Below are 26,608 nucleotides of genomic sequence, written 5' to 3'. Positions count from 1 at the left end.
CAAATTTCATATAACGATGAATATATTTGACAAGTTCGAAGTGCTATTGTCAGCTTGAGAATAACTCATCGATCTTGTGATTAATAGTGTATTTGGACGTCTATTTGAAAACAACTGTGTACACTTCGATTATCTTCTCTAGAATGACCCCGATAGATCGAAATGATTGGGCATTGTTTAAAACGAGAGTACTCGGGGCAGAATGAGGATATTTTTCGAACTTAACCACCAGAAGGGCCTTTTATTAATTAAATAATTTACACCTCGGACTCCGACAAATTTCCTCTTCACCTCTTCCATTTCTCTGATGATTAATCGCTTCAAGAAAAAATTATTCGCGGACTTAATATCGTTGCTATCACTAACAACAACAATTTTAATTTTTAATTCTCCTCATTATCCAACATCACGATATCACCTTCATGCGCATAAATGCCCATCCGTCCTCTGTACAGCGAGCCCGGTTTTATTGTGTAATTTCTTGAAACCATGAAACGAGTAAAAAATTAATATTTCATTTTGCTTCTTTCCAACATATGGGTTTCTTTTCTGAGCAGCCGAGGTGCCGGTGTTCTCGAGATTCAACAGCCCCAATCCAGTTATATCCAGTGCGATCTGCACCGCGTGTCAACCGCCTGAATTGGTAGATGTTACTCGACATTATCCGTTGAGTTCGCCTTCGGCGTTTCCCACTGCCGTTTTACCTTTTCTTCTATCCTCTACTGTGGTTTTCTACTCTTTTATTATTTCTGTGGATTAACATTCCTCACGAAGTGACTCATGTTCTCATAGTTTTTCAGGGAGAGGATTTCGTCTAAATAAATATTCCATAAAGTTAATACTTGTTGACGGCTATTGATTATGAGCAGATCGACGAACTAGTGTCCTTGGATATTTTATTTACTCTGTGATCGTTGACAAAATTCATCGTTGTCTTGACGCGCCGTGACACGTCGTCGTACGATTTGTCGATTTTTTGTGGAATTTCCGGAGGATAAAGAACTTTTCGTTGTTTATGTTGTGGTAGTTTTTTCGCTTTTATGCGCATTTCGTTAACACCTGGGTGAGGATTCTGTGGAATTAGCAATTTTTTGCGGGTTTTTGTTGGGGCGGAGGATCACGCGGTGTCGATAGTTGACGGAGGTTTGAAAAGGCGGAGGTGGCGCCCTCTGGAGAAGCGCGGAAGAACGACGGGATCGTTACTAGTTTTGAATTGCACAGATAATTCAATCGAATTTTACTTTCGTCGCAAAAGGAAATAATTCGAACTCTCCTTCTAAAGAATTATCGGAGTTCTGATTAATTAAAAATTAAAGGGTATATTCCCCAAAATTTTTGGCATCTCGCTTTATAAAAATTATTTGAAAAACAATTGCAGTAAAGGACATGATCCGAGCGAATTTTCACTCTGAAATATTTAATAATATTCAATACTCCGAAAGTTCGGGGCAGTAAATCAATGGAAAATTTCACCTAATCGAATGTTAAGGAATTTTCGATTTGGCTCAGCCGATAGGGGACTTGTAATTATCCCGTCATTAGCCCCCCTAGTGAACGATAATTTAGATCCAGTCCAATCTGGTATTAGTTCCGTTTAAAGGACGTTGCACTCGCTGGAGGGAACTAAACTATCAGTGGAATGTGTGCAATCTCTTTTCTACCACATTTATTCAATTTTAATTATCGCTCGTGTGCGTATTTCAGTAATTGTCATTGTTTACATACATATATACATAGATACATTTATTTGATGAGTAGACACCTGGGTCCACTAATTAATTCTCGCAATACCGGAACAAGTGATGAAGTTCGACGAGGAATAGCCTGACAAAATGAGATAAAATAATTTGGGAAAAATTTAGGAGGGAGTTCTCGGTGTATCAAATGGAAACGTGAAAATAAAAAATCATCATCGCTTCATCACTCCCTCACGGAGTTGCCCTCTGTTATCGACATTTTGGCCAACCTCTAGGGTATTTATAATTTCTCAATTGCTCTCTTACGTATGGAGATTTGTCAGTAATTCACGTTCCAATACTGAACATTATCAGTACTGAGTGTTTCCTATAAAATGAGTATATGGAATATATTATATTGATTTCTCTATATTAAAGTATTTCATCACATCGAAATTGTGTATTATATTACTTTTGCCCGGCAAATCGGGACAGCTGTCCTCGATCTCCCAACACACCCTGTTACATCGTTAATTGCACAATTTGTGTGTTTTCACCAGGAAAATTAACAAAACAATTTTTAATTTAATAATTAAACGTAAAAATCAATACATAGATTTTATGTACATAAATAGAGAGCCGTTACTCAATCGAAATTATATTTTGTACAGTAACAATAACAACGATACAGTTAAACAAGTCGTAATTGCGTAAAATCACTTTTTTTTTTTTCATTTTAAATTTATCCTTTTTTTATGCCGACGGTATTTCCATTTGTCGATTTATTTTCATACTGTTGTAATCTCACGTATTTGGATAGAATATAATCGATACTACTGTATTTTTATACTCCGTATAAAGAATATTTCGGCTGTGGAGTGCAGCAGAACAAAAAACGAGCCCTGAAAAAAATAAATGCGCATATCTTGGAAAGATGTTCGATGGTTCCCAAAAACGGTTTAAATTTAGAAATTTGTCTTGAACAATCCACCAATATTTTCCTAATTTTTCGGAAGAATTGCTCCTTTCCATAGAAAATTTTCTAAACCATAAAATTATGTTTTCCAAGGTGAGATAATCTGTCTACTTTTCTTCTCATTCCTACGTTAATAAATTGACAATTGTTTATTCATCCAGCTGGAATATTGGACTCGTATTCAGTTCTCCGGGACTTCACCACCGACTCTTACAATCACTTATAATTTTAATTCCTATAATTAAAATATCAAATTGTCACAGATAGTTGACAATACTACTAACAATTTGGCTTGCTCTATGAGTGTCTCCCCAAACCTGTTGTCCAACACCTCATCTGTCAGATTGATATCTCCCATCAGTTAATTTAATTCGTTATTTAGTATTGACTTAGATCGTTGCCTAGCTCAAGCTCTCGGCTCTCCTCGCTCCCAATTTCATCAAATATCAGGTGGACTCGATGCCCCCACCAGCGAGTTTTGTCGCGTAGAGGTTTAAAGCCTACAATTAATTGATTGAGATTAATTAAATTGAAATTAACAATAAGCACCCACATGAACCCACCTTGTATATGAATGCATATTGCTCCTTCGTTTGAACAGCCCCAGCCCTATCTCGCCTGATAGTGTAGACAACCCTCGGTACGTCAACTGTCCTCGTAATTTCGTACTGTCTGATACCAAGATCCAAGGCAATTAGGGTGCCTGTTCTCCCTGTCCCAGGACTGCAGTGTACGACTATTGGCACTGGGCCACCCCTTTGGAGTGCTCTGGCCTCCAACAGAACTGCTATTAATCCAGCTGCGTCTGTCTGGACCCCATTCGCTGGCCAGAGGTACCAGATATGGGATATTTCTCTGTACGTATTATTTTCCAAATTCTGAAAGTTAAAAATCCTCCTTTACCTCTCCAATTCGAATTTTGTATTCCCTCAAGAATATTTGAACTGAAGGACTCTTTCCATGAAAATCATTTCATGTCAACAAAATCATTCTCTTCATCAGTAAATAATGATCTCACCATCAAATGCTGACTTGAGTTAAAACTAATAAACATTTTTCTTACTTAAAATAATTGTTGATTGAAAAAATGATGCACTTCACGTATCTGTCACTTAACGAACGTCATTACAAGCTAATGGTTCTGTCTCACCTTGAGATGAAGGGTAGAGATGGCATATTTTTCTTTGGTCTCGCGTTTTTTCAAAGTGACTTGATAATCTCCAAAGAGTCTGTGACAATCAGTGATTTCGGAAGGTGGAATGTACTCAGCGCACTTCTCCACTCCATTCTCAATCAGATCAGTAAGCATTATGATGACCTTCGACTGTTGCTCCCAGATCATTCTCCAGAAATCGGTGACAGTTGACTCAATAGGTGCCTGACAAGCTATGTAATACTTGGTCGCGTTTTTCGGGCCTCGTACATAGCTTGCGTTGATGTACTCCGACAGAGGATCGTTGTTGATCTTCGCAAGGGGGACGCGAGTCTCGGGGAGAGGCACCACATTCGCGAAGCGATTTTTCACTTCTGCCCCGGGGGGCAGCTCGTCTATTCTGGCTGATACCTGGGGAATGCCGGAGTATTCCTCGTAGATTGCGCTCTGCTCATTGCAGAAGGTCGAGAGCCCTGAGAAATTCAGGGGGTGGGATGGAACGGCAGTCTGGAAATATATTACTTCATTGGGGTCAATCACATAATTTAATTATTATCAAAGTATCAGCAAAAAATTACACAAGGAGAAAATCTAAACCGCATCCCTTTGAAAACATAAAATGGTGAAGATAAAATGTCCTCTCATATGCAGATTTTCTCCAGAACTCGTTACGCGCCTTCGGCGCTTCCTTTCCTGAGAATTTCCCAGGAAATAATTATGGTAATTACCGTGAGAGTTTAGTACCCTCAACTCACCGAATCCTCAAAAGTTGGATTTCCATAACTGCGCTTTGATGCTCTGCTGGCGCCTTTTCGTCTCACACTGTTGTAGGCCGATACACTATCGAGGCTGAATGCATCCAACGAGACTGGTCGACATCTCTCGCCGTAGTTGAACCTCGTTTGCCGTTTCCGCATTATGAACTTGAATCATAAATTTATTTGTCATTAATTTTAATGATCGAGAGGGAGTTTCGTTGAGTATCCAGGGGCCTTTGAAAATCAGCGATTGAAATTGCAAGCCGCTGGGCAGACGATTAATGAGACCGACAAAACTGCTGGACTCTCCAGTATTTCACGAAAGAATTCATTTATCTCTGGAAAATCCAGCTGTCAGTTGGGATTTCCAAGAAGATTATCATAAATTTTCAATGACAGTCGTCCCAGCTTCTGCTTGAGAATACTTTTCATCTCTTCTCTTTTCTCCTTTGAATGGCAACAGAAACTTTTAATCAGTTATGTTTGTCGATGGTGAAAAGGGGCTGCAGAGAAATGGGAAATTAAATTCGTTGGGGAGTGCAAGTTTTTCTCGTGATTTTATGTTACTCGAGGAAAATCGGGTCAAAGTTTCGTTGACGGGACTGGGAGTTGGGTATTCAAAGTTTTTTTTTGTATCAAAGGCAAGGAAATACGATTTTAGCTTACCAGGAGGCCGGCCAGGAGAACGAGACAAATGAAAGCCACACAGGAAACCACAACCACGGCTATCGCGTTTCCAGAGTCTGTGTCTTGAACCAACTGGAAACTCCGGATCTATGGAATTACGGAGGTGGGGTCAGTATTAATTCCATTTGATAAATGAAACTTTTTCATTTATAGAAATTATTTATTTAATTATCCTTTATCTCTTTCTACTGCTGACGCAATCGAAATTTCTTCACAGAAAAAGTTATCTAAAAAATTCACAATTCGGGCTAATCCGATATACTTTCTGTTTCTATCAAAAAGGCATAAATGAAATATGTGATATATATATATTATACATATTCATCAAACTATAAATCTGGTGGCACAACATTTTTCTCAAAGTCTTCGAAGAAATTAAACACCCCAGTGCCCATCAATCGATGTTCCACCACCTCGCGCGATCGCTCCTCATTCTCCACAATGAACTCACTCCCCCCCCCCCCTTCGACCTGCTTTAGAACCGAAAAAATTCACAATTTTCCCGTCGATATTTCCCCCCGTATCGTGTCATACTTGTGGGCATTTATAAATCCCCTGGGGCATGAAAATGACACTATGATATAAACTTCAAACGTCAATTTCCAATGAACAGACTTTGTAGATCCCTTTCGGGTCGTAAAATAAAAGCGATAAATTTCAAGATGAAGAATTATGACACTCACGTTCAGTTGGGACTTTATGGACGTTCTGCTATACAGACTGGGGAGGATTCTTGTCATTGAGGTATCAAAGTTTCCATTTTGCTCTACAACGTACAGATATAACGTTGGAAGGGCTAATTCCGCTGAATATTGCTGTGAAGCTCCATCAGTGCACGGATTTTTTTGGAAAATTATCTGGTTAGCAGCGACAGGTCTGAAGATAAGAAAAATTCATTCATGAAATCCTCAAATTTACCCCTATGCTACCCTTTCGATTACCTGAATCCAAGGTCAAACAAATACCCCAGAAAAAAATCATTAGTATTCCCCAAAGCTTTTAAAAAGTAACCCGTTATTCACTCCATTAATGGATTTTCCCCGGAACAACCCCTGAAACTTTCAAAGTAGAATTCCCCAGAGCAATCCCTCCACTTACTTCTCTACTCCAGCAGTCAACAGATCAGCGAGTGACTGCCTCAGGGCAGACAAGTGTGGGCACACTTCGTTCCAAGTACCCTCGACGACAATTCTCACAAGAAGATTGACATCCTCCGGGGCAAATGGCTGTTCGCTCACCCCTCTCCCATCCCCCTCAGTATTCGTAATAGTCGTGGAATCCCCGGGGTCGTGAGTCTCCGTCTCAGTAACCGAGGAAAATGTGGATGTCACAGTAGACGACTCCCCAGCATCCGAAGTATTCATTTTTTCAGGGACTGTATGACCCACAGTCGATGAATCCATCGAATCAGGAGAATCCCCGGAGTTGCTCTGGCTCGTGACATCAACGAATGTCGTCTCCTCCGGCATAACAGTAGTTCCCTCAGTCTCAGAAATGTCAACACTTGTCGTATGACTAGTTGTATCCAATGTCTCACTGTTCATCGTAGTCGTCTCGGTCGTAGGATCTGTCGTCGATTCATCAACATCTCTTATCGAGGTATCACTGACACGTCCAGAATCCGTTGAATCCTGAATAATTGAACTAGTCGAATCAATCGTCGAGGCAGTCGAAGAAACTCCCCCCAAACTAGATCCAAACTCCGTGACATCTGTCCCCATTCCCTCTGAACTAGCTGAATAACTCACTGCTGTAGTCTCAGTGAGTCCAATGAACTCGTACTCAACCCCTGAAGTTGTTGACTCAGTGTCAATTCCACGACCACCAACACTTGCCGATTCAGTCTTATCCGGTAATCTCTGTGTTACCGAAGTTACTGACGAAATTGTCTCGGGGATTAGGGGAGTTGTGCCAAGTTCCTCGACAGTAGTCCCTAAAGTTTCCTCGACAGTAGTTGAGGGAGATGAGGAATACGGTTGTGGTGAGGATCCTTGGGAATTGGTATCGAGGGCTGTCGGCGATGATTCAGAAGGTTTGGTGGAGCCCTCGGTGATATTCAAAGGAGAGTACTTGAGTACTGGGCCTGAAACACTCGTCTGATCGGTAGTCACATTTTCCACTGAAGTTTGGGGTATTTCCGTTGTATTTTGTACCAAATTCGGTTCAGTTGCTCTGGATTCTAGTAACTCGGTGGTATTTTTCTTAACGTCTGTGACACTCTCGTCCAGAGTATTCTTCTTCTCGAGTACTTCATCCCGCGGGTCTCTAGTGCTTTCTAAAACAGCAGAGGCTGTTGGTTTGGAGCTCTCGGTGGTCTCCGATGTCTTCAGATCCACTGGAGACGGAGCTAGAGATGTCGGGGTGTCAGCTTCACTCGGTTTAGAGAAGTTTCCCGATCTCTTGTAGTAGGTCGGTTTCAGCTGCTGAATGCTATTATCAATGACAACAGAAGGCTCTGTTATCACTAGCTTCTTGTCATCAGAGCTTCTTCCGATAGTATTCTCCAGCGGCGATATCTCCTCGGGGGAAACCCTGGGTTTACTTGTATTCACAGAATTAGTTGGACTACTTTTCAAGTAAGGGTACGGTCTGGAGTCTTTTGTGAATCCCAGTTCAGCGCTCTCCTTTGTCAAGCCTCCCCCCTTTCCCTCGGCATTACTGAATTGATTGCTGTTATTGAATGATATTGTACGACCCCTGGGGGAGGAACTTCGCTCGTTTGTATCCGTACTGTTTTCTCCGGAGAGGGTTTTGTTTTCGGCGGAGGGGAACTTCTTCGAGACGGTGTCAACATCCGGGTCGAGGTTTTCATGAATATTATCGGAGATATTTTTCATCGGTTTGTTTGAAAGTTCCGGCTGAATTGATAGCGATGTAGACGTCTCGTTATTCTCGTCGACCTCTTCCGATTCGGCTATTCTCATTACTTTTGTCGAGGTGGTGTTCTTGAGGATCTCCACCTGGGACTTTGGATCCTTTGATTTGGGCGCCATATCGGACTCCCGGGAGATGATATTCGTCGCGTTCTCTTGTGTTAATTTCAGGCTCTTTGTTATTACGTCGTCCACTCGCTCCTTCTTCATCCCCTTGTAGTTGACGTTCGTGTCGTTGATCAGGGAGATCATCTCGTCCTGATCGCTTTTTGGCTTTGGAGTCGTCGGCTCTTTCTCACCAAATTTCTCGGTCTCGTCGAGATCTGGGTATTCGTCTTTCTCGCTGAATTCCGGAATTGGAAGTGGCTTCGCATTTTTGATGATCGGAGAATTATCTTCGCTTCGTGTATGAGAGTCGGCAATTAGCTTCTCGATTAAGTGCTTCTTGGGAGGTTCAGCTGGCTTAGCAACCCTCTCGGGATCGATATCGGGAATGGGTTGGAGGTCGGCGTCGGGGGAGGCCTCCACTGCCTCCTGATTACTCGGCAAATGTTGCTCTTTGTTGATCCTCGGTGCTGGTGAATTGTTAATCCATTCACTGGAGGGAGTTGGGGAAGATTGGAAAGGCAGTTTACGCTCACCATCGTTCAAGGCTGATGAAGGCGCGCTGCCTTCGTCTCTCGGTTTATGTAAGATTGTACTGTTTCCTGATGTTGAGGAGTGGGAATCCAAGGACGACGGCTGGGTTTCGACGAGAGAGACACTGATGAGCAGGAGAATTATACCTGGGGATTATTTTCATTGCATTAGTTCAAGACATTTCTGAAATTGGAATGTAATGCTTAATGAAAATTATTGGAGATTCAAGAAGTTTTCATTATCAAGAGACTAGAATTTTACGTGTTCGAGAATAAAATGCAAGCAAAAGCAGTTTGTTATCAACTTTCAGAAAACGTTCCTTCCCTGCGAATGAATCACGGAAAAGATTACGTTCCCGGGAACCGCTTTTCTTCGGAATAAAATCAATTGTTGACAATTCCTGATTTTAATGTCAGTAAAAAAATATTTGCGATTAGCTCCTGAAGTATTACTCGTGTTGCATTTAACAGTCTGATAATAATTGAGTACTTTCATGTATTCCGGTTGTATTTGTAGAGGCAAAGACGGATAGAATAGACATTAGAACCGGTCCGGAGTGGGGAAAAGCCTTGATCAGGCTGTGGTACACATTGAACATCAGGAATATAAATCATCAGTTAAGATTAAACTCAGCTATTAACACACACGTACGGCGCAGTGAATATTAATTCGCGACCTCGAATTTCTGTTAATGTTTTGTTTGCCTTTTTTCAATTCGCGACACGTTTACGGTATCAATTGAGTCGTTATTCATTTCATTCGAGGGCGATTGATCATGGCAAAACGTGTGCTATCAGCTTCATTCAATGTTGAAATCAATGCCATTCATCGTGCCTTCGTCGGTGGTTTTTCTTCATCAGCAGGCTTCATTGTTTAGAAATTTTAGCAGAAAGTAAAAATTTTTCCCAACGTGTGGCTTTACTTGGAAAGAGTGAATATATTTTTTTCAGACTATTAATTATGTGGAGATAAGCGAGAGGAATGGGGGCCATGGCCCTCGGTAATTCTAACAGTACTTTGTACTCTTACTGCAACGAGGCATCGCGAATTGTTTGGAGCAGTCAGCCACCCACGCGCTTGGCCCATTTCCGAGTTTTCTAGCTTCAAAAATGAAAAATTCTAGTTCAACATAACCAGAGTTATCTATTCAATAGGCGAGCGATAAAGAGGGAATAAAGAAGATGAAGAATCTGCAGATGAAAATAGTGTATTTGTTTGGCAAATATCTGTACAAGAAGATCATTCAGAAAATTTTATTGCGAAAATTTTTTTCAGGTCATTTCATGAATTATGAACTGTATTGTTCATAAACGTAATGATTATTTTTTATTTTCTGGAATGATTTTAACAAAATTGTTTTCAAATATATAATCATCTCGAGCATTTCCGCCTGGCAGGAGAAACGAGATAAAAATAAAAGTTTTCCTTCTATTGCTGAACTCATCTCCACTTCCTTATTACCGTAGAAATCTAGTTTTTATTATCATTACCTGTATATCGTGACCCACAACTTGCTGACCTCGACGTCATCTCCGAGTCCTCTAGGATCGCCTCGTAAAATCTGAAATCACAAGGCAATATAACTATCAATCTCCCCAATTACACGGTTAATTATTCATCAAATTGTCTCTTTATCAAGCCTTGACAGCTTCCTAGGTATTAATCGTAGAAATTACTTCCGCGATGCACTCAAATACATCCCTGTACTCAGTACACCGAGTGTTTGCCTCTTTTCAGCGAATAGAGTTGATAGATCGATCGGGGGACACGAAGTGTGAATAATTCCCTCGGTGTGTGAATAAACCAGAGTAATCTCCCGAGTGCATCGCTTCGGGGGACTTGCGCCCATCAAAATAATTTGAAAAATATTTTAATTGGAATAACATGGCCGTTCCATTTAATTTCAGCGAAGTGGTAAACAGTTTGTACTGTAAATAATTTTGCTAAAATATATTTTCCTGGTTTTCTTTAGTTTTCGCGGAGTAATTCTACGACAATTCAATTTCCATCGAGTTTTCGGTAAAGTTTCGAGTTTCAACGACCAAAATTCATAAAAATTTTCCTGAAACTATAATGGGAGAAAAATTTGCAAAAAGCGCATCTCCGAAGAAGAATTTACACAAGGAAGATTTACACAAGCACTGGAAAATAAATTATGGTAAAATTCTGCAGTCCTCGTAAAACATATTTCCCGAAGAAATATATTTCCCCAGCATTTCAACCGCCCGAAGCGAGAGGAGACGCAGGAAGTCCCTCTGAATTACTTCCGGATGACAGGAAAAAGTCTGCCATCTGGCAACGTCCCCAGCCTGTTCGACTGAATGCCATCGTTCAAAAAAAATAGAAGAACTCCAGAATTATGGAGGAAACGTTTGAGTCTGGGGGGACAAGGGGTGGTAGACGAGCAAATATCCAGAACAACTCGAATGCCCATAAAAACATGAATGAATGCGTGTTCGTAGCGGTGTCTCTTCAACGAGAATGATAGAACAGGAATTATATGACTCGTGATAAAACCACTCAGGTAGTTTTTGTTACCGTTGGCTTTTATCAAAGAGCTCTGTTTGAAACTGATACCGCGCTGGGTTTTATTACGGATTTTATACTGCAGTTTACATTAGTTTTAAAGCTACGGGGGTCGGGGAACAGGAACTACGAGTGATGGATTTAATTGTGGGCCTGGAATTCGAGAGCTTGAGTATTTTTATAATTTCGGAGGAATTGATTTTCTGTGGCTGGCGACGAGGGGGGAGGAGGGAAATTTTAATGAGGACTTGACTGAATATTTTATGAGACTATTTTATGAGAAGTGGAGTCTAGCAGTCGGCACTTTTATAAGAAAAAATCCCCGTAAATATTTTGTGAAACATCGCGGTAAAAAGTCTTGCAACTAATTTCACGGTTTAAAATTAGAATTTATGCTGAGCATGCTTTCGAATTACACTTTTCGCTGGTAAAAAACATTGTCGACTTGCGCAGGAATGTTGTCATCAGTCGTTCAAGACCCAACAATTTTTTTTTTCGCGTCGTTTACCGGATATACAGTTGACTCTCCTCCGTATTACGCTCCACTAACTCCGCGACAAGTTCTCGGTGATGAATTCCTCGGTCAGCATCGGGATAGGACCGTTAGAAACGGAAGGTGACAGTGAGGCAATTTAATTTGTGTACAGGTGTCTCCAGGTAATCAGGGTTTGGCTGTGCATATGGATGACTTGCGTAATTACTGTAAACGGAGGAGGACATTCATTTTTCCCTCCACGAGCGACACTGAACACATGTAGATGCTTCACGGATTCAAATAGGTTCATTGTGTGCAGCAAGGAAAACGATTTATTTGAATTTATTAATGTCTATTTTAATAAGTAAATATTTTCCTCAGGCGAATTTTATGAGATAAAAATTACTTCGTTGTTCATGACGAGATGAGAATGGAAAAATTTCCTTTTTATTATTCATCGCTGGCGATATGGCGCAATATTCTTGGGGTTTCCATGAGAAAAAACTCCTAATTATAGCACCTGTTTAACCGCTGTTAACCTGATTGAAATTTAACCGTCCGGTTCTGAAATAAATATCAATCTAAACGCTAGGTTAGCAACTACCTAGATAGAGATATAGACGGCCTTGTCCTTGAATCCGTTTGAAAAAACAGTTGAAGATATTAAAATGCTTCAGCTAATTCCGGCCATTTGTATTCATCCTAACATAATCAAAATTCTCATAAATATTGTGGGAAAAATTCGGAGGTGACGTAAACTGAAACCACTTCCCCTCACTCCGCCCCAACTTTTTTTTTATTTACCTGTTCGAGACAATTGCAAACTTCTTTCTCCCTCCGTTCAAAATGGATTACATAATTTTTAGGAAATTTCTCCGTTGGGGTGCGTAAATAACTACACAAATTGCAAAACATTCTAATGAAATTCTTCCGTCGGGACAACTAAATTATCCATTTATTTTAAATGTGCATTACGCGAAGTGTATAGTCTGACAGAAAAATGGATTGCCGTGGGGAATATTAATCACAGGACACAGGGTGATGCACAGAGCTTACAGAACGTTGTGAGAGACTAGTATATCATAGGTGAAGCTCTAGTGCATCCGCGTGAGGCTAAGTTGATGGGAGAACCCAGGAAGCCGGAGTATTTCTGGGGTTTCCAGCGGGATGCCTCTGGTTACAGCAGCCTTGGGTATCATAATTACGAAAGTGCTCCTCCGTAATTACCTCGACGAGAGGTGATTGGCTTCTCGTAATGCCGGAGCAACATTTCAACTGGAGTAAATATTTGCCAGAATCGACTGAGACGTACAGTACATGGGGTCAGCTTGACATTTCCGTCTATTGATCTACTTGTCATTGTTACAAAAAATTTTCCACCCCTCATTTAAGTCGTTCATAATTATTCACTGAATGACTATTCCACTGGAATTTATTGACCAGTTGAACCCCTTAATAATTTTCTATTCATTGAGTGAACAAATTCAATAATATTTTAATTAATTATGGGACTGATTTATAGTCCTATTTTCGTAATTAAACAAAATTATTCAGGAAATTTCAACGGTTTTCCACTGCTGGGAGGAATCATTTTGATAAAATACTTCGAATGACATTTCATTTTGTGGGCAAATACAATATCTATATCTCTTGACACACTCACGAGTGTTTAACGAACGGAAAGCGAATTAATTTTCAATTTGTTCCATATGAAATTGAATTCATCGACGCAACCACAACCTTGTGATGGAAATTCATTATTGAATTTTATCCCTCAGTGATTTTTAATTTTTTTATACATCAATTGCTCTGGATTTCATTATCGTCGACCATCACATATTTTGAAGTACAGGTCATATTTTTATTTCTCCATGTTTTTTACCGGATTATTATTACGCAATAATATTATTTCAGTCTAAATGGTTCAATCAGTATTCAAGTGAGAAATGCCACGTCCGAATGCAGTCGGTGAGATACACACGATCCATTAATGTAACGTCATTGTTCGGAAAGGCGAGGCAAGGCCGTACAGTTCTGTCATTGGATAATTGGACCCTGGGCACTTCTAGTCCACAGGGTATCTCTATCCATACCCGTATATACGACAGACCCTTGTTCATGCATTGGATAGTTCTGTCCCATTCCATTCGGCTCTGTTATGTCCTCTTTCTCGCTGGTACGCGTGTACTTGCATGCGCGATGCTGCGTATGGAGCTTTCATGGAATAATAGGGGAGACATGTGATTTCGCTGACTGGGACTAGTCGTACAACAATGCCCTCAAATCGAGCCACTTGCCTTCAGGCGATCGTTCAGTTGATATACAAATTGTGTTTGCTAATTTGGACATGGGCAATTTGTGACTGGACAGGTGAGGTTTAATCCTTGTCCCAGATTTCCAACAATGAAGATTCAGCTTGCAGGATGATGCCAGACAATTGGCGATTTTTTAATCCCTTCTTAAATCTTCATTCCGTTAGTATTGAATCTTGCTTCATCATGCTCAATGACTTAGCAATAAATATGCAAATTGTCTCGTTTTGATCTCAAATTTTAATGACGAGGAGAATTAAAGAAACTTTTTATGTCGAAGAAAAAATAATCATTGAAAGGTGAGATCGATTGCTCTTCGATTGTTTTTTTCTAAGTAAATCAAATTAAATACAAAGTTCGTATTAACTTTCATTCTGTCAAAATGATCAATTTATTTCAATCAAATCAACTCTCATAAAAGTCCGTCATTGCTCAATTGACCAGCATTCTCTATTAACAAAAAACTTGCAAATAATTTCGATGCAGCGGATTCATTCGCAACCCCATGAATAATTTCCAATATCATAAATACAAATTCACCAATTCCAGTCTCCGACAAATCGATATCCGCTGACATCCATCCAGTCTGACTCTTCATGGTAACTCCACTGACTCCGTCTCTACAACTGTCCCCACATTGCGTCATGATAACATAACCCATTCTGATTTTCACTCTCGTTTCTCCCTCTCCTTTATCATTCACTGCGTTTTAGTTGACTGAGCAGTGAAACTCAGTCTTGCAGCAATCGATTCAACTTTACAGTAGACTAATTTCCCTCCCCCTGTCTCCCCATTATTATTAGCCCCATAAAAATCCAAATCGACACAATTTTTTCCCCTCAATTTCATAACAAAACTACAACAATAAAACCAGAAAAATCATGCTACCGTGTTGGAAATGAGCAGTGACTTTCTTCCTTCAAAGCAGGCTTTCTCTTTTCCTTACAGTGGTCTAAATAATTACAGCTGAGTTGACGTGAAATGAAAAATAAGTAAACAAGTTCGACGTTATTCTCCCTGGAAATAATAACGATAAATAAAGATTGGCTCTGGGTTATCTATGATCTTGTATTCGTTGTGTTCTGGACTAGTATTTCGTTCCACTTCGTTGGAAAGCCAATCATACAAAATCACCTTCGATATCGATTTCCCCCGATCGGACACGTGATGGTAGGTTTTATTCTGGATCTTAATCACCAGTTCATCGTTTATTTCGAGAAAGTGAGGATGTGGGAGGTTTTGCAGTCCTTGCAGCAAATTTACGATCATCACTGCACGTGGAGATTGGATGGGAAATGTCGAACAGTTTTTCATTTAAAAAATTCAAGCGTTGCAGATAATTTAGAATATTTATGTAAGAGCCATTGTGACGTTAGAATGGACTTGTTTTTTCAAATGACTGTATTTTGTCAGGTGTTTAGCATTTGTTGAACGGAAAACATTTATTCAATACTTTGTAGACAATTGTGTCAGTTGATATTTTTATCATATAAACTGAACAATTGAAGACGTAATTTTTCTCCACTTTCTTATCACATATTTAGCCATGAAAACGTCGTCATCGAGGTTTAGTAGATATAGTGGGATTCGATCTAATCAAAGGCGATTGATAAGCTACGAATCCAAAGAATTATAAAGAATTGACCGGAATTGATGGCTGGATGCACTATTGTTACATTTTGCTGACTACTCACAGTCCGCTGAACTTTCTTTTTCGTTCCAATTCCCCCCGAAGCATTCTGGAAGGCTGACAAAAGGACAGCACAAGGCGAATAGCCAGAGCGAAAAGACAATTTTCAAAACGCTCGACTGAACCGATTATCTGATTCATTTCCTCGTTTTATTTTGCCACCTGACAATGCCACGCTCATCCAACGTGACAATTCCTTCATTGTCTCTTTCGATATGTACGTGGTTAGCCGTTAATTTCTCGCCGGATGACACTCCATTGAAGGGAAAACTGCCAACTTCCGTTGCTTTATTATTCGAAAATTCCGTTCGCGTTAGTCATTGAAAATTTATTTGTGTGCATATTCAGAGGTGGACATGGTGAAAAAAATAGGGGAGAGTTTCGGGGGAATGGGGGAAAATTCAATGACAAAATGGCTTGACATGTCCGTGGAAATACGGCTCAATAAAAATTTAAGGGGGTGATAATCATCATTTTTAATTTCGCTGGCAATTAGAGAAGTTCTTTATCTTGATTTTTCCGATGTTCATGAATTTACCTTGAGATTTACGAGGAAGCTCTGCAAATGGCAAGCAACAATAAATTTCTGTACTTTGTAGTGAAGTCTCTGTGATTTTTATTGGACTTTTATTCTCGTCTACGAATTACAGAAAATTCACGTAAAAAATTCATTTAGGTATAAATAAGAGAATTTTGAATTTCTCTGAAAGCGAAAATTGCTTACAATTCAATTCTCCTCATTTCAGCGATTGGTTATCAATTTTTCGCCACCCGAATGAATATTTTGCGAGCTCACAAATATTTGCCGCTATTTCCGGAAATATGAAGTCACTCCCAATGACATCCATGAATTATTTAACTCGGGAGTGGTTTATTGGATTCAGTGTGGAGGTATCTATCGCCGGAGCTGTGAACACAATGAATAAAAATGATGAATGTTTTTATATCCCAATATAGAGCGGAAAAATTTGAAAATCAAAGCGTCACGCGTTCGCGAGTATTTTTTATCTTATCTGGTGACAGTGTTGATTCAAGGCAAATGGAAAGATGGGATTTACGGATTTTTATGATTGTATTGAAATTTATGGGAAGAATAAAATCATGAGGACAGCTTTATCGAATTGGGAATTCATTTCTTTGGAGTTTTTTTCCTGAGCTGTTGCGTCAAACAAACAAAAATAGCACGATTTAAAAAACTGTCAATAAATTCATTGTTATTCACTTCTATCAATTTTACCGACTTGTGGTTCTCAACGTTTCATATTTGCAATAATTATCTCCACATTTGTACTTTGTTTCGCAACATAATTCGCAAAAGTAGAAGTTACATTGGATATAAGTCTTATCAGCACGAAACTATCCACATTTTCTATCCCTAAATGTAATTATTTCATATTCTTCGTCGTTATTGACAATTCCTCATGTCGAACTGCAGATTATTTTTTTCCATCAATCTAAATGACAAATCGTTACGACTGAAGTGTCTAACTAAAAAATACTAAACTGACTCATTGAAATCGTAAAAGTCCCCAATAAAATTAGTTCAAGTTGATTTCTCGTGATAAAAAAAATGTTTTCCATTCCACAAATGGGGGTATTTTTCATACCCATTGTTTTACGTTTTCCAGGTTAATTTTCGCATTTGTAACTCTTGTTTTCTTCAAAGGAATTCGTTTCCCTTTCGAATTGCGATGATAATGCGCGTGAAGGAGGTCGCAACCTGCGCTATTTCGATATGAATGGTGAAGAAAAAAAAAAAGGAAAAAAAAATTCACACTGTGAGAAACGTATTTCAATCCTCCCCCCACCCTCAAGCCCCTTTGTTTTCGCAGTTTTTTCACTATCAAACGGCCCTCGAAGCTCAAACCCCAGTCGTGAATCAACTCCCACTAGCTTGAGGGGTGAAGCGTGACGCTCGAGTCTTTTAATTTCGTTTTTCTCGTCTTCGTTTTGTCTCGTCGGAGCACTTTATTATCCCTTGTTCTTAGCCTTTCCCGCCAGCCGCACAAAACATAAACTACAACAATAGTAGGATTTTCGCGCGTCCCACAGACGGTGAAACCGGCCATTATTTCTCCCGGTGTTGGAATGATAAACTGCGTGATTCACTCGTAATCGTTTCTGCATACGTTTTACAACAATTTTCCGGGTAATTGCTAATTACTGGTTTTTAGCGATGGGCAGTCGTTGGAGGCTTTTAGAGCGCAGTTTGCGGAAATGATAGGAGTATAATCGATTCTTGTCGGGGGAGAGAAGCTCATGAGTGTCGTAGGTGGAAGGAAGAACGGAGAAAGAAATTCTGATGAATTAAGTAAATTATTATAAAAAAATGAAACGTCATTCAAGAACGCCAATGATTTTTCTGAATTACTTTCGTAGAGATTGAATTACTTAATCACCGCGTTCAAGAAATCGAGGCAATTTTCCAGGGGAAAAAATTAATTACTTACGCCATGAAGAATTCTAATTAAAAAATTGCACGAGTAATTAAAATAGTCTTCGTCGAGAGGTACCTTCGGCATTCAAATAATTTTAGAGTCAAGAAAACGGGCGAAAATAGCTGACAGGCGAGGAGAAATTCCGGGTTAAAAAAATCTTGAAAAATATACGATATTGAGTACATTACAAAGCGTAAATCCGCTTTGAACTCTATCCTGGCGGTTGGTTACGTATGCCGTGTAACTTGGATCCAGGTAGAGGGAAAGCATTTCCGTGTAAGCGACCAGGGTGGAATGCCATCGGAGGGTATGTACGAGACTCCCTGAAATAGTTCCAAGAGACTTATCCATTTCTCTCTGAATTCTCTTTTTCCCTCGGATTTCATTCACCGCTCACAATTGAGAGTGGATTTGTCGGGTGAAATTCAATTGCTGAATTTCTGCTGGTACATTTTGAAAATCAATTTGGAACTGGTGAACTACATTGTGACGCCCAATTTCCGGGGCGATTTATCGACGATTCGTTCTAGTACAGGAAAAATCGAGTTGCAGGAGGGGTAAACATTGCGAAAATTCGTTGTAAAAATTCAAAAACCATCGGATCGGGAGAAACAGCCCTTTTCCTGTTAAAATTCTCTATTCGAAAAAAAATTGAAATAATTCAAATGAAATTCACCGCGACTTACTGCAGATTTTGAATATTCAAACACTAGTATTTTTTTACTCCAACATTCAATGAACATGCGAATAATTGCATGCACAGTACAGTTCGCAATGAATTGAATGGCTTCTCAGAAAAATAGATAAGAAAAATGTCGAATTATGTAAAAGAAGAGAAAAACAGGTTTTTTCCACGTAAAATAAATATCGTAACTGGAAATGAATTGATTTACAATCTCTTTGAAGTAGGAAATTTCTAAGGGAATTCTCGAGAGACTGTTTTTCCCAGGAGATGGCTCATCCGAGATGACAAAAACCCAACGACAATGAAAAAACAGATTCCCCCCGAGAGTGAATAAAACTGAAAACTGAACAGGTGAAGGATAAACCTCGCCTATCCCTTCTAACACGGGCCCCAGTCACTTGACCTGACATTTATGCCAACGTATTATTGCACAAGTAAAGACGTGACTATCCTCCGTTCAAATAATATTTATTTTATCGAGTGGTCCTCAATTGTGAGGGGCAACAAAAGGCAGCCGAGATAAAGAGACACGAACAGAATATAAAGGAATTGGGAGGAGGAGAAGCGATGATGAACGGTACTCATAGGAGAATTGTGGCTCATAATAGCAGCTCAGCCAAGATTTCCGCTTTGGATTCGTAACGACACACCCTACTGACTTCCACCGAGCTGTCGTCCGATGGTTACGATTGCCTTGATTCATCGCGATTAATATTACGTAATATGAGAAAATATATGTACTCTGTCGTCGGTTGATATACGGGTCCAATACAATGGAAGAGCAGATTGTTTGATGAACATTATTTTTTTCATACTCCTGTGCCTGTGAATTCTGGACCATTTTTTTCGTAACAGTTTACGTTCAAAAAAAGTTTTCAATAATAGAGAATAATAATTCGATGATAATTAATAGGGATTCGGGAGAATGTACTTTCGAAATTCAAATATTTGCGCTGAATTTTTAATGAAAAACTTTCTACAGAAGTTTCTGCAAAATATTGATGACTTTCCCCTTTAAATCGAATCTATTGTCAATCTCCTGACAGCTGCCCATCAATTGTCTCCAGAATATCAATTTTTTCCAGTTATTTACGTTTCGAATCCATTACCCCGACCGCCGATGGAATTCGAGCTACCTATAATAGATATTGCCGATTGACATCTACATTTCTTCCAAATGTCATGTCTATACTTCTGTTCAGGGGACAGTCGCGATGAGCCACTGCCTAATGCCAACGTTTTCAGGAGTTCAGGCCCATTCAGTTCAAAAGTTGACCAGAAAAACGGACTGAGGGTGGCGGAAAAAAATCGCGGGGAAAGCTCAACTCTATTCTATTTTCTCAGCTGCATTCATCCGAAAAAACAACGAAATAATAATCCAACTAAATGCCGCAGACTGCTCGCCCACGTGGAATCATAATTGATGACTCAACGTGAACAACTGAATGAGAATAAGAAGGTGCCATAAGGAAAAAAGAAGCACGTGTAACTCGACATTTAATTTGCAACAAGACCTGTCTACCACGCACAATACTCTCCTTCCTGTGCTAATGAGCAAAACCGATATACAATTATTTCATAACAATAAAAAAAAATTGCTCCACTCACAATGAAATTACCATTAATTATCTACTAAAACATCGAGAGGTTATTTCCATTTCTATTTGATCCCTCATTTCCTCATTTATTTCATTGAATAAATTCATTAACTAAAGTTTACCTGCCATTATTTATTCAACCATCGACTATCGCATAAAAATATTTTATATTTCAAAATCCTTCTGTATCAAATGACAATAATAATGCCCCACAAGGGAAAACACGAAGCTTTGTCTCGAATTACGTACGGTCAGGCATAGTTGATCGTTTTTCCACACATGTTGAACTTTACATATGCTTGCATACACCGTCAAGGGGGAGGGGAGAGGAGAGAGAGGCATGAATAAAGGTTTCACGCGCGGTCTATTTGACCATAAATTATAAACGAGCCTCTTTGGCATCCGGTACTGCGACGATATCGCGTTCGAACGTGTGTGCGAGCACGTTCGGCTCTCGATCTCACGACTCTTCGGGCGTATGAAATACTGGCCCCTACTTCCCCCCCCCTCCCCCCTTTCCCTATGCAGGCAGTGCACCAACCCCCCCAAATCTCTTCTGATTCCTCGGTGCAGGTTTGTAGGCTGACACTGCATATCTCCGCGTACCCATGGATCTGATTAAGAGCCCCGAACACGTTCACCGAGTCCTCGGCGATGTACGTGATGAGATGCAGTGGAAATTGTCATCTTGATGGTAATAAAAATGTTTGTTGGGTAATTTTCCAGTTGATTTGTTGAGATTGGAAGAATTTATGTGATTTCATGGCTTTTTCGAGTGGAGAGAAATGTGAGGTAAAAATTATGGAAATGCTGACGTGATTCGGGATGAGGATTTTTTTTTCGCGGTTTCGTTTGGAATGGAAGAGAAGAGTCGAAAGGGTTGAGTGACTTCTCAGGTTCATTAGCGCAGGAATTACGGCGGTCATCAAATAATTAGTAAATTGTGTGGAGCATCCCAGTGAGAATTGTCAAGCGAATGGAAACTAATATCTGGGGACGTTTCGCACTTAAATGTCGACGAGTCTTTTTTATGGGAATAAAATGCTCCGGTGAGTCTTGACCGAAATGTCAAAGGACCCATTGTGAATAATATTCGCTAGAAAAAAATTCACGAATTCCCCGGGATCCAGTCGTAGGGATAATTACACAATTAATAATTGATGGGTGAACAAAACCTTTGAGGACAACTCAGACAATTTTCCGCGGACGAGTACGGTCAGAGGTACATCGTAAAATTTTTATCGCGGAAATAAAATTCTCTTTGAAAGAGGTTCTTCAACGAATCTCTTATGCATCACTCATTAACGTGATAATGAAGCGATTGCTAATTGACCCATCGAGATCTGTTTAGAGATTTGCAGAGACGTGCGGGAGAATAATTTGCTGAATAGAAAAAAATAAAACGATTTTTTAAATGAAAATTCGAAAAATGAAAATAAAAATGCTCAAGACTTTCTCGGAACTCCAAAAACTTCATCGCGTGTTATTTTTCAATTTACATTGACCCTTTTACAACCGCGAGAATCGCCATTACCAATTTTACTGTCATACCCCAGAGGTGGAATGTCGTAAAAATAGTGTAGACTCCACCGGTATTTTTTCAACTGTCATAAACCATTTTGACGTTCCCACTGATGATTTTGCAGTGGCATATTCAAGGTGAGAACCTGTCAGTTCTCACTTTCCCCGGCACCAGTGCAAATTCCCTGGAATTATCATCACTTCCGGCGGCTCCAGGGTCCCCACTGCCCTTTCCCTTTTTTTTGTCTCTTCATTCTGTTGAAAAGGGCCTTTGTGTCCCCCCACTTTTTGTTCACTTCAACCATCCTGCCTTGAAGGAGTAACTACCTTCTACTCGGTTCGCTGGTGCTGCGACCGGTGTATGAGTCAGCGGTGAGACGCGTGTATTTCTTCTCTCGGAAAACTTTCAAATGTCTTTCCAAACGGGGCTATTTCTACTTGCGACGTTCATCTCGGCAATGACTTTAATACCTCTCCAGTGGTACTAAACTCCCTTTATTCCAGCATTTGACGTTTTCTCTCACATCTCCATTATTCCGAACTGTAAAACTGCGATCCCGGGGAACAATGAGGTTCAGGAATTACGCGAGGGTCACAAGGAGTTACTCAAAGTACTTGATGTAATCATTAAATCCCGCGCTGAAAGATGGAAACATAAAATTTCCATATTTACTCGGGAATGCCCATTGATCTATCGATTTGTTTACAGTTATTATTACTGTTTTTTTTCCTTGTGGAGGAAAAATGTTAATTTCTCTGATTATTCTCGGAAGCCAATTGTTAATTCGCACAACTGCATAATTGACGTGAAATTTCAATGAATCCACTGTTCAAGAACAGATTTAGCAAAGTTTTTCCACCTCTCATTCATTTTTGGTAAATAAAAAAATTAAAAACAAGGATTCATGAGTCGAGAGCACAAAAAATTCTGGACCCGAGGTGTCTTGTTGAGAAACAACAAACAACCAAACAAAAAATCGTGTCCATGATGCATTTTTCTCAACACTGTTCTTTGTTCACTCGTTGATGCTGAAATTATCGCGGTCAGCGAGTACGCCACATCGAATCAAAACTCCATTTGCTTATAACACCGGGATATACCGGAAACTTTCCCCTGCGTTTGGAATTTTCAATTTCCTCAAACTTTATTACCATGTACACGTAATTTTCGAGTTTCATCAGCGTTACATGCGGTCCGTAGCCCCTGTGCAGTTGTGTGCATCAGAATGGGGATAAAGAGAGTGGTAATTAAATCCGAGGCTGCATTAAAACTCACAGTTGGTTTTTAAACGACGACATTAGAGGATTTCCACTCTTTCGTTCGCGGGAAAAAAATTCTTGAATAAAAGATAAAATATAAATATTGCGGATTCAACCATAAACTGTTTTCTAGGAATATTTTATCAATTTCTTCATAAAAATGTAAATGCGAGAAGAAAGAAATTATTCAGACATCCAAGTTTATGGGAAAAATTAAATATCACATTTAATCAAGCTTTTCATCAATTTAAAATTCATTAAAAAATTATCTGCGATAATTCTCTTTTATGTGGCTTCGAAAAATATAATTTCATTGAATATTCCAGAATTCAAGTGATTTCTTAACACGAAATGTATAAAAATTGAATCAAATGAAGCTTTGAAAATCGAATCGAAAAATTCCAAATTGCAAACTTTCTCGCTGCGAATGAAAATACGGAGAGAGAATTCAATATGAAATGTGGGACAATTGAATGAGGGGAATTACGAGGAATCATATCACGAGTGTATAAATCCCGGTAAATTAATAAAACCCAGAGGGGACGAGTGCAAGTCGTGTACGGTTCCCCTTCATGAAGATTTTATAATCGAATTCCATCAGTCAGGCGCGCTCTACTCTCGATTTATCTCGTTCTATTTGACATTCAATCTATCTTTCTATCTGCGCATCATCTTTACAGGATGAAATATTCAGTTCTGGGGAAAATTGTGTGAGTTGCGAAGGGATAAAAGTCTTAATTGGATTTTGAGATTGTTTTGGGAATGCGGAAGGCGCGTGAACTGAGAAAAGCAAGGGATGATGCGTCAAAACGTGGAAAGAATTCGGAAAAATCAATGACAGCTGAGATTTACACTTCACTTGGTCTACGAGCGCGATAATCAATAATTAATAATAACAATAGTAATATTTTTTCAATCAAACTTTAATTTTTCCGCAAAGTCAACCCAACAAACTGGTCATTTCTTCGGAGGAAAATATGAGAAGCAAAAGAGTTATTCTTCATCTTTTTAATTAATTAAATTAATAATTCATAATTTTTTTAATGGAATAATAACTGATGCTTAAAAAAATAGAAGCCCTGTCCCAACAAACAACCCGCTAAATAACGAACCGAATAAAAAATAAATAAAATCTCACCACGAGTGGATCCTCGCGAGTCTCGAGTTCATAATCCGGTATCCATCAGCCTCCCACCGGAAACCCCAAAAACGCAGTAATAAAAATAATTCCACTACACATGAAGAGCCCCACAACACTCGTAACCCATGGCGACGCGTGTCCCGCTACCTGTTCACCTCTTAACCTGCTCAGGTAAATTCCGAGCCGGACAAAACGAAATGGACAAAAAATTCTCCACTGCACGAAAAATTTTGGCCAATAAAAAAAAATCCAAAAATAGGGAAATCAGTTGCAATCACTTGCCATGTACTTCACCCAGCTAATTCCTCATCATGCTAATCATCACGGGAGTTCATTCTTTTGTTGATAGACTGACAAAATAGCAATACAGAGGCACCTGACCAGCGTCCGGCGCGATACTGAAGACTGAAGTTCCTTCGGACTGTAGCGACCGCCGCAGGCAAAAGTCGTCAGCGGTGGCGGGCGGTGTGGTGCAGGGGAGGAGGGTATGTATGTTTTATGCCGTATACCTGAAGCACAAGCCCTGCGCATGCGCAGGGTATTAAAACCAAATGGTTAAACCGTGCCACAAGCGGAGGAGAGTGGCTGAGAGCGGCAAAAGAGAGGAGGAATCTTGTGTCCCACTCAGGCGCGAGTGAATTCAACGGTTCCAGCGGTACTTGGTGAATCGTCTGTAATGACCTGCACCACTGCCTCATCATTATCGAGCACATCGAGAGCAGATGATGCTGCTAATGGAGGACATACGGGATTTTGTTGGGAATTGGCAGGGAATTGGAGGGAAAATTTCAATAAAAATTACAATCTCGAAATCAGAGCTTTCATGAATTTTCTGGACGATCCGCTGAGGTCTTCAAGAGATATCTTCGCTTTCACAGAATTTTCGTTTTGCCTCCGAATAATTTTTAGATAATTTTATAATATTATAGTATTGAACATTTTTGAAAGTCCCGAAGTATTAAAAATTCCTTGGCTATCGCTTACAGATCCTGAGTAATGCATATCTACTCCCCCCCCCCTGTCCCGGTCAGTACAAAACATTACGAAACGCCATTGACGAACTAATTAGCCCTTCGACCCGACGAGCGTGAATAACTTGACGTTGAGATCGACTAATGACAGTACTAATATTATTTAATGACACTTACGTCATTAGACTGATTTCACTCCTCAACATTCCCCAGTATTTATTAAGGCCGAAAATTTAATTAACGGGATTAATGAAGTATTGTCAGTTCTGTTCCCTCGGATGGTCTTGCGTGATGTATATCTCATTTCATCGCGTCTTCATGAGTAAGGAATAGGGATCCTCCAGAGGTCCCTCGAATAATTTGATTTGTCTGAAGATTTGGAGGGTCTGTCCAGTGCAGCGACGAAAATCGTTAATCCATTAGGATGTGAGACGGCCGGACTGAAGATTGAACTGTCTGACAAGGGTAGACACTTCACCTCTGACCCCTCTTTGATTTTAGATAGTGATGAGGTCGGGGGTGAATTCAACGAAGATGCTCCATCCATTTATTTAAGTATTCCCTGTTAACGTCGGTATTATTATTATTTTTTTTTAATGCCGAAGTGATATTTCGATTGAAAAAGTTTGAATAATGTTGGAATTACCACTGAAATATGAGAGACGCCCCCTGAATTATCGAGAGTTGAATACACCCGTATCGATAACGCCTTCGATGCGTCAGGCTCAATCCCTACTTAACGATCCCATCGACATTCACACTTAACACCTTATTCCGGGAAGCACATTTGCAGACCAGGAAGGCTGATCGATATCTCACTCGGTGACATTGAAGTACATGGAAAAATGGTGATAGCCTCTTTCTGTATCGCATACATCTGAAATTGAAAAAGCTCACCCTCGTTTTTTCCAGCACTCGCATAGGTGGAGAGGAGGAGGAATACATGTGAATGGCTTTTTTCGTTCGGGCAAAGTGCTTTCATTGTTGACCGCACTTTTCGCCAAGGGGTGACGGGGATTTCACGACACGACAGGGGAGCTTATAAAGATATGGAACATCATGATGAGAGGTGGCGATCACACAGAGAGAGAGACAATAATGAAAATAATTATCTACGAGAGTTTGAAAATTTTTGAAACATTTTTCTGCAAAATTGAATTGAGTAAATCTATTGAAAAACACTTTGGAGCCTCTAAATTCGCTAATTAAATTTTGAGGGGGAATCGTTG

General features: G+C 39.7%; 1 protein-coding gene across 4 annotated transcripts; it reads right to left on the bottom strand.

The window, feature by feature from the left end:
• Window positions 1-1,649: 1,649 nt before the first annotated feature.
• On the bottom strand, window positions 1,650-24,828 carry LOC135164107 (mucin-2-like). Of its 4 annotated transcripts, XM_064124165.1 has the most exons (11): window positions 24,691-24,828; window positions 24,406-24,624; window positions 16,490-16,672; window positions 10,253-10,323; window positions 6,349-8,908; window positions 5,934-6,126; window positions 5,230-5,337; window positions 4,561-4,728; window positions 3,803-4,312; window positions 3,216-3,530; window positions 1,650-3,152 (listed from the first exon to the last, which is right to left on the bottom strand). In XM_064124165.1, the coding sequence occupies exons 3-11, from the start codon at window positions 16,504-16,506 to the stop codon at window positions 3,099-3,101; spliced, it is 3,996 nt and encodes a 1,331-aa protein (XP_063980235.1). In that variant the 5' UTR covers window positions 16,507-16,672; window positions 24,406-24,624; window positions 24,691-24,828; the 3' UTR covers window positions 1,650-3,098. The 4 variants fall into 4 exon arrangements, with proteins under 4 accessions (XP_063980235.1, XP_063980236.1, XP_063980237.1 ...); XM_064124166.1 differs by lacking the exon at window positions 24,406-24,624 and having other exon boundaries at window positions 24,691-24,815; XM_064124167.1 differs by lacking the exon at window positions 16,490-16,672 and having other exon boundaries at window positions 24,406-24,822.
• Window positions 24,829-26,608: the final 1,780 nt, after the last annotated feature.

The sequence above is a fragment of the Diachasmimorpha longicaudata genome, chromosome 6 (genome assembly GCF_034640455.1).
Source record: "Diachasmimorpha longicaudata isolate KC_UGA_2023 chromosome 6, iyDiaLong2, whole genome shotgun sequence".
Lineage (NCBI taxonomy): Eukaryota > Metazoa > Arthropoda > Insecta > Hymenoptera > Braconidae > Diachasmimorpha > Diachasmimorpha longicaudata.
The sequence above is the reverse complement of the archived record's forward strand: the minus strand, read 5'-3'. Positions and strand labels throughout refer to the sequence as shown.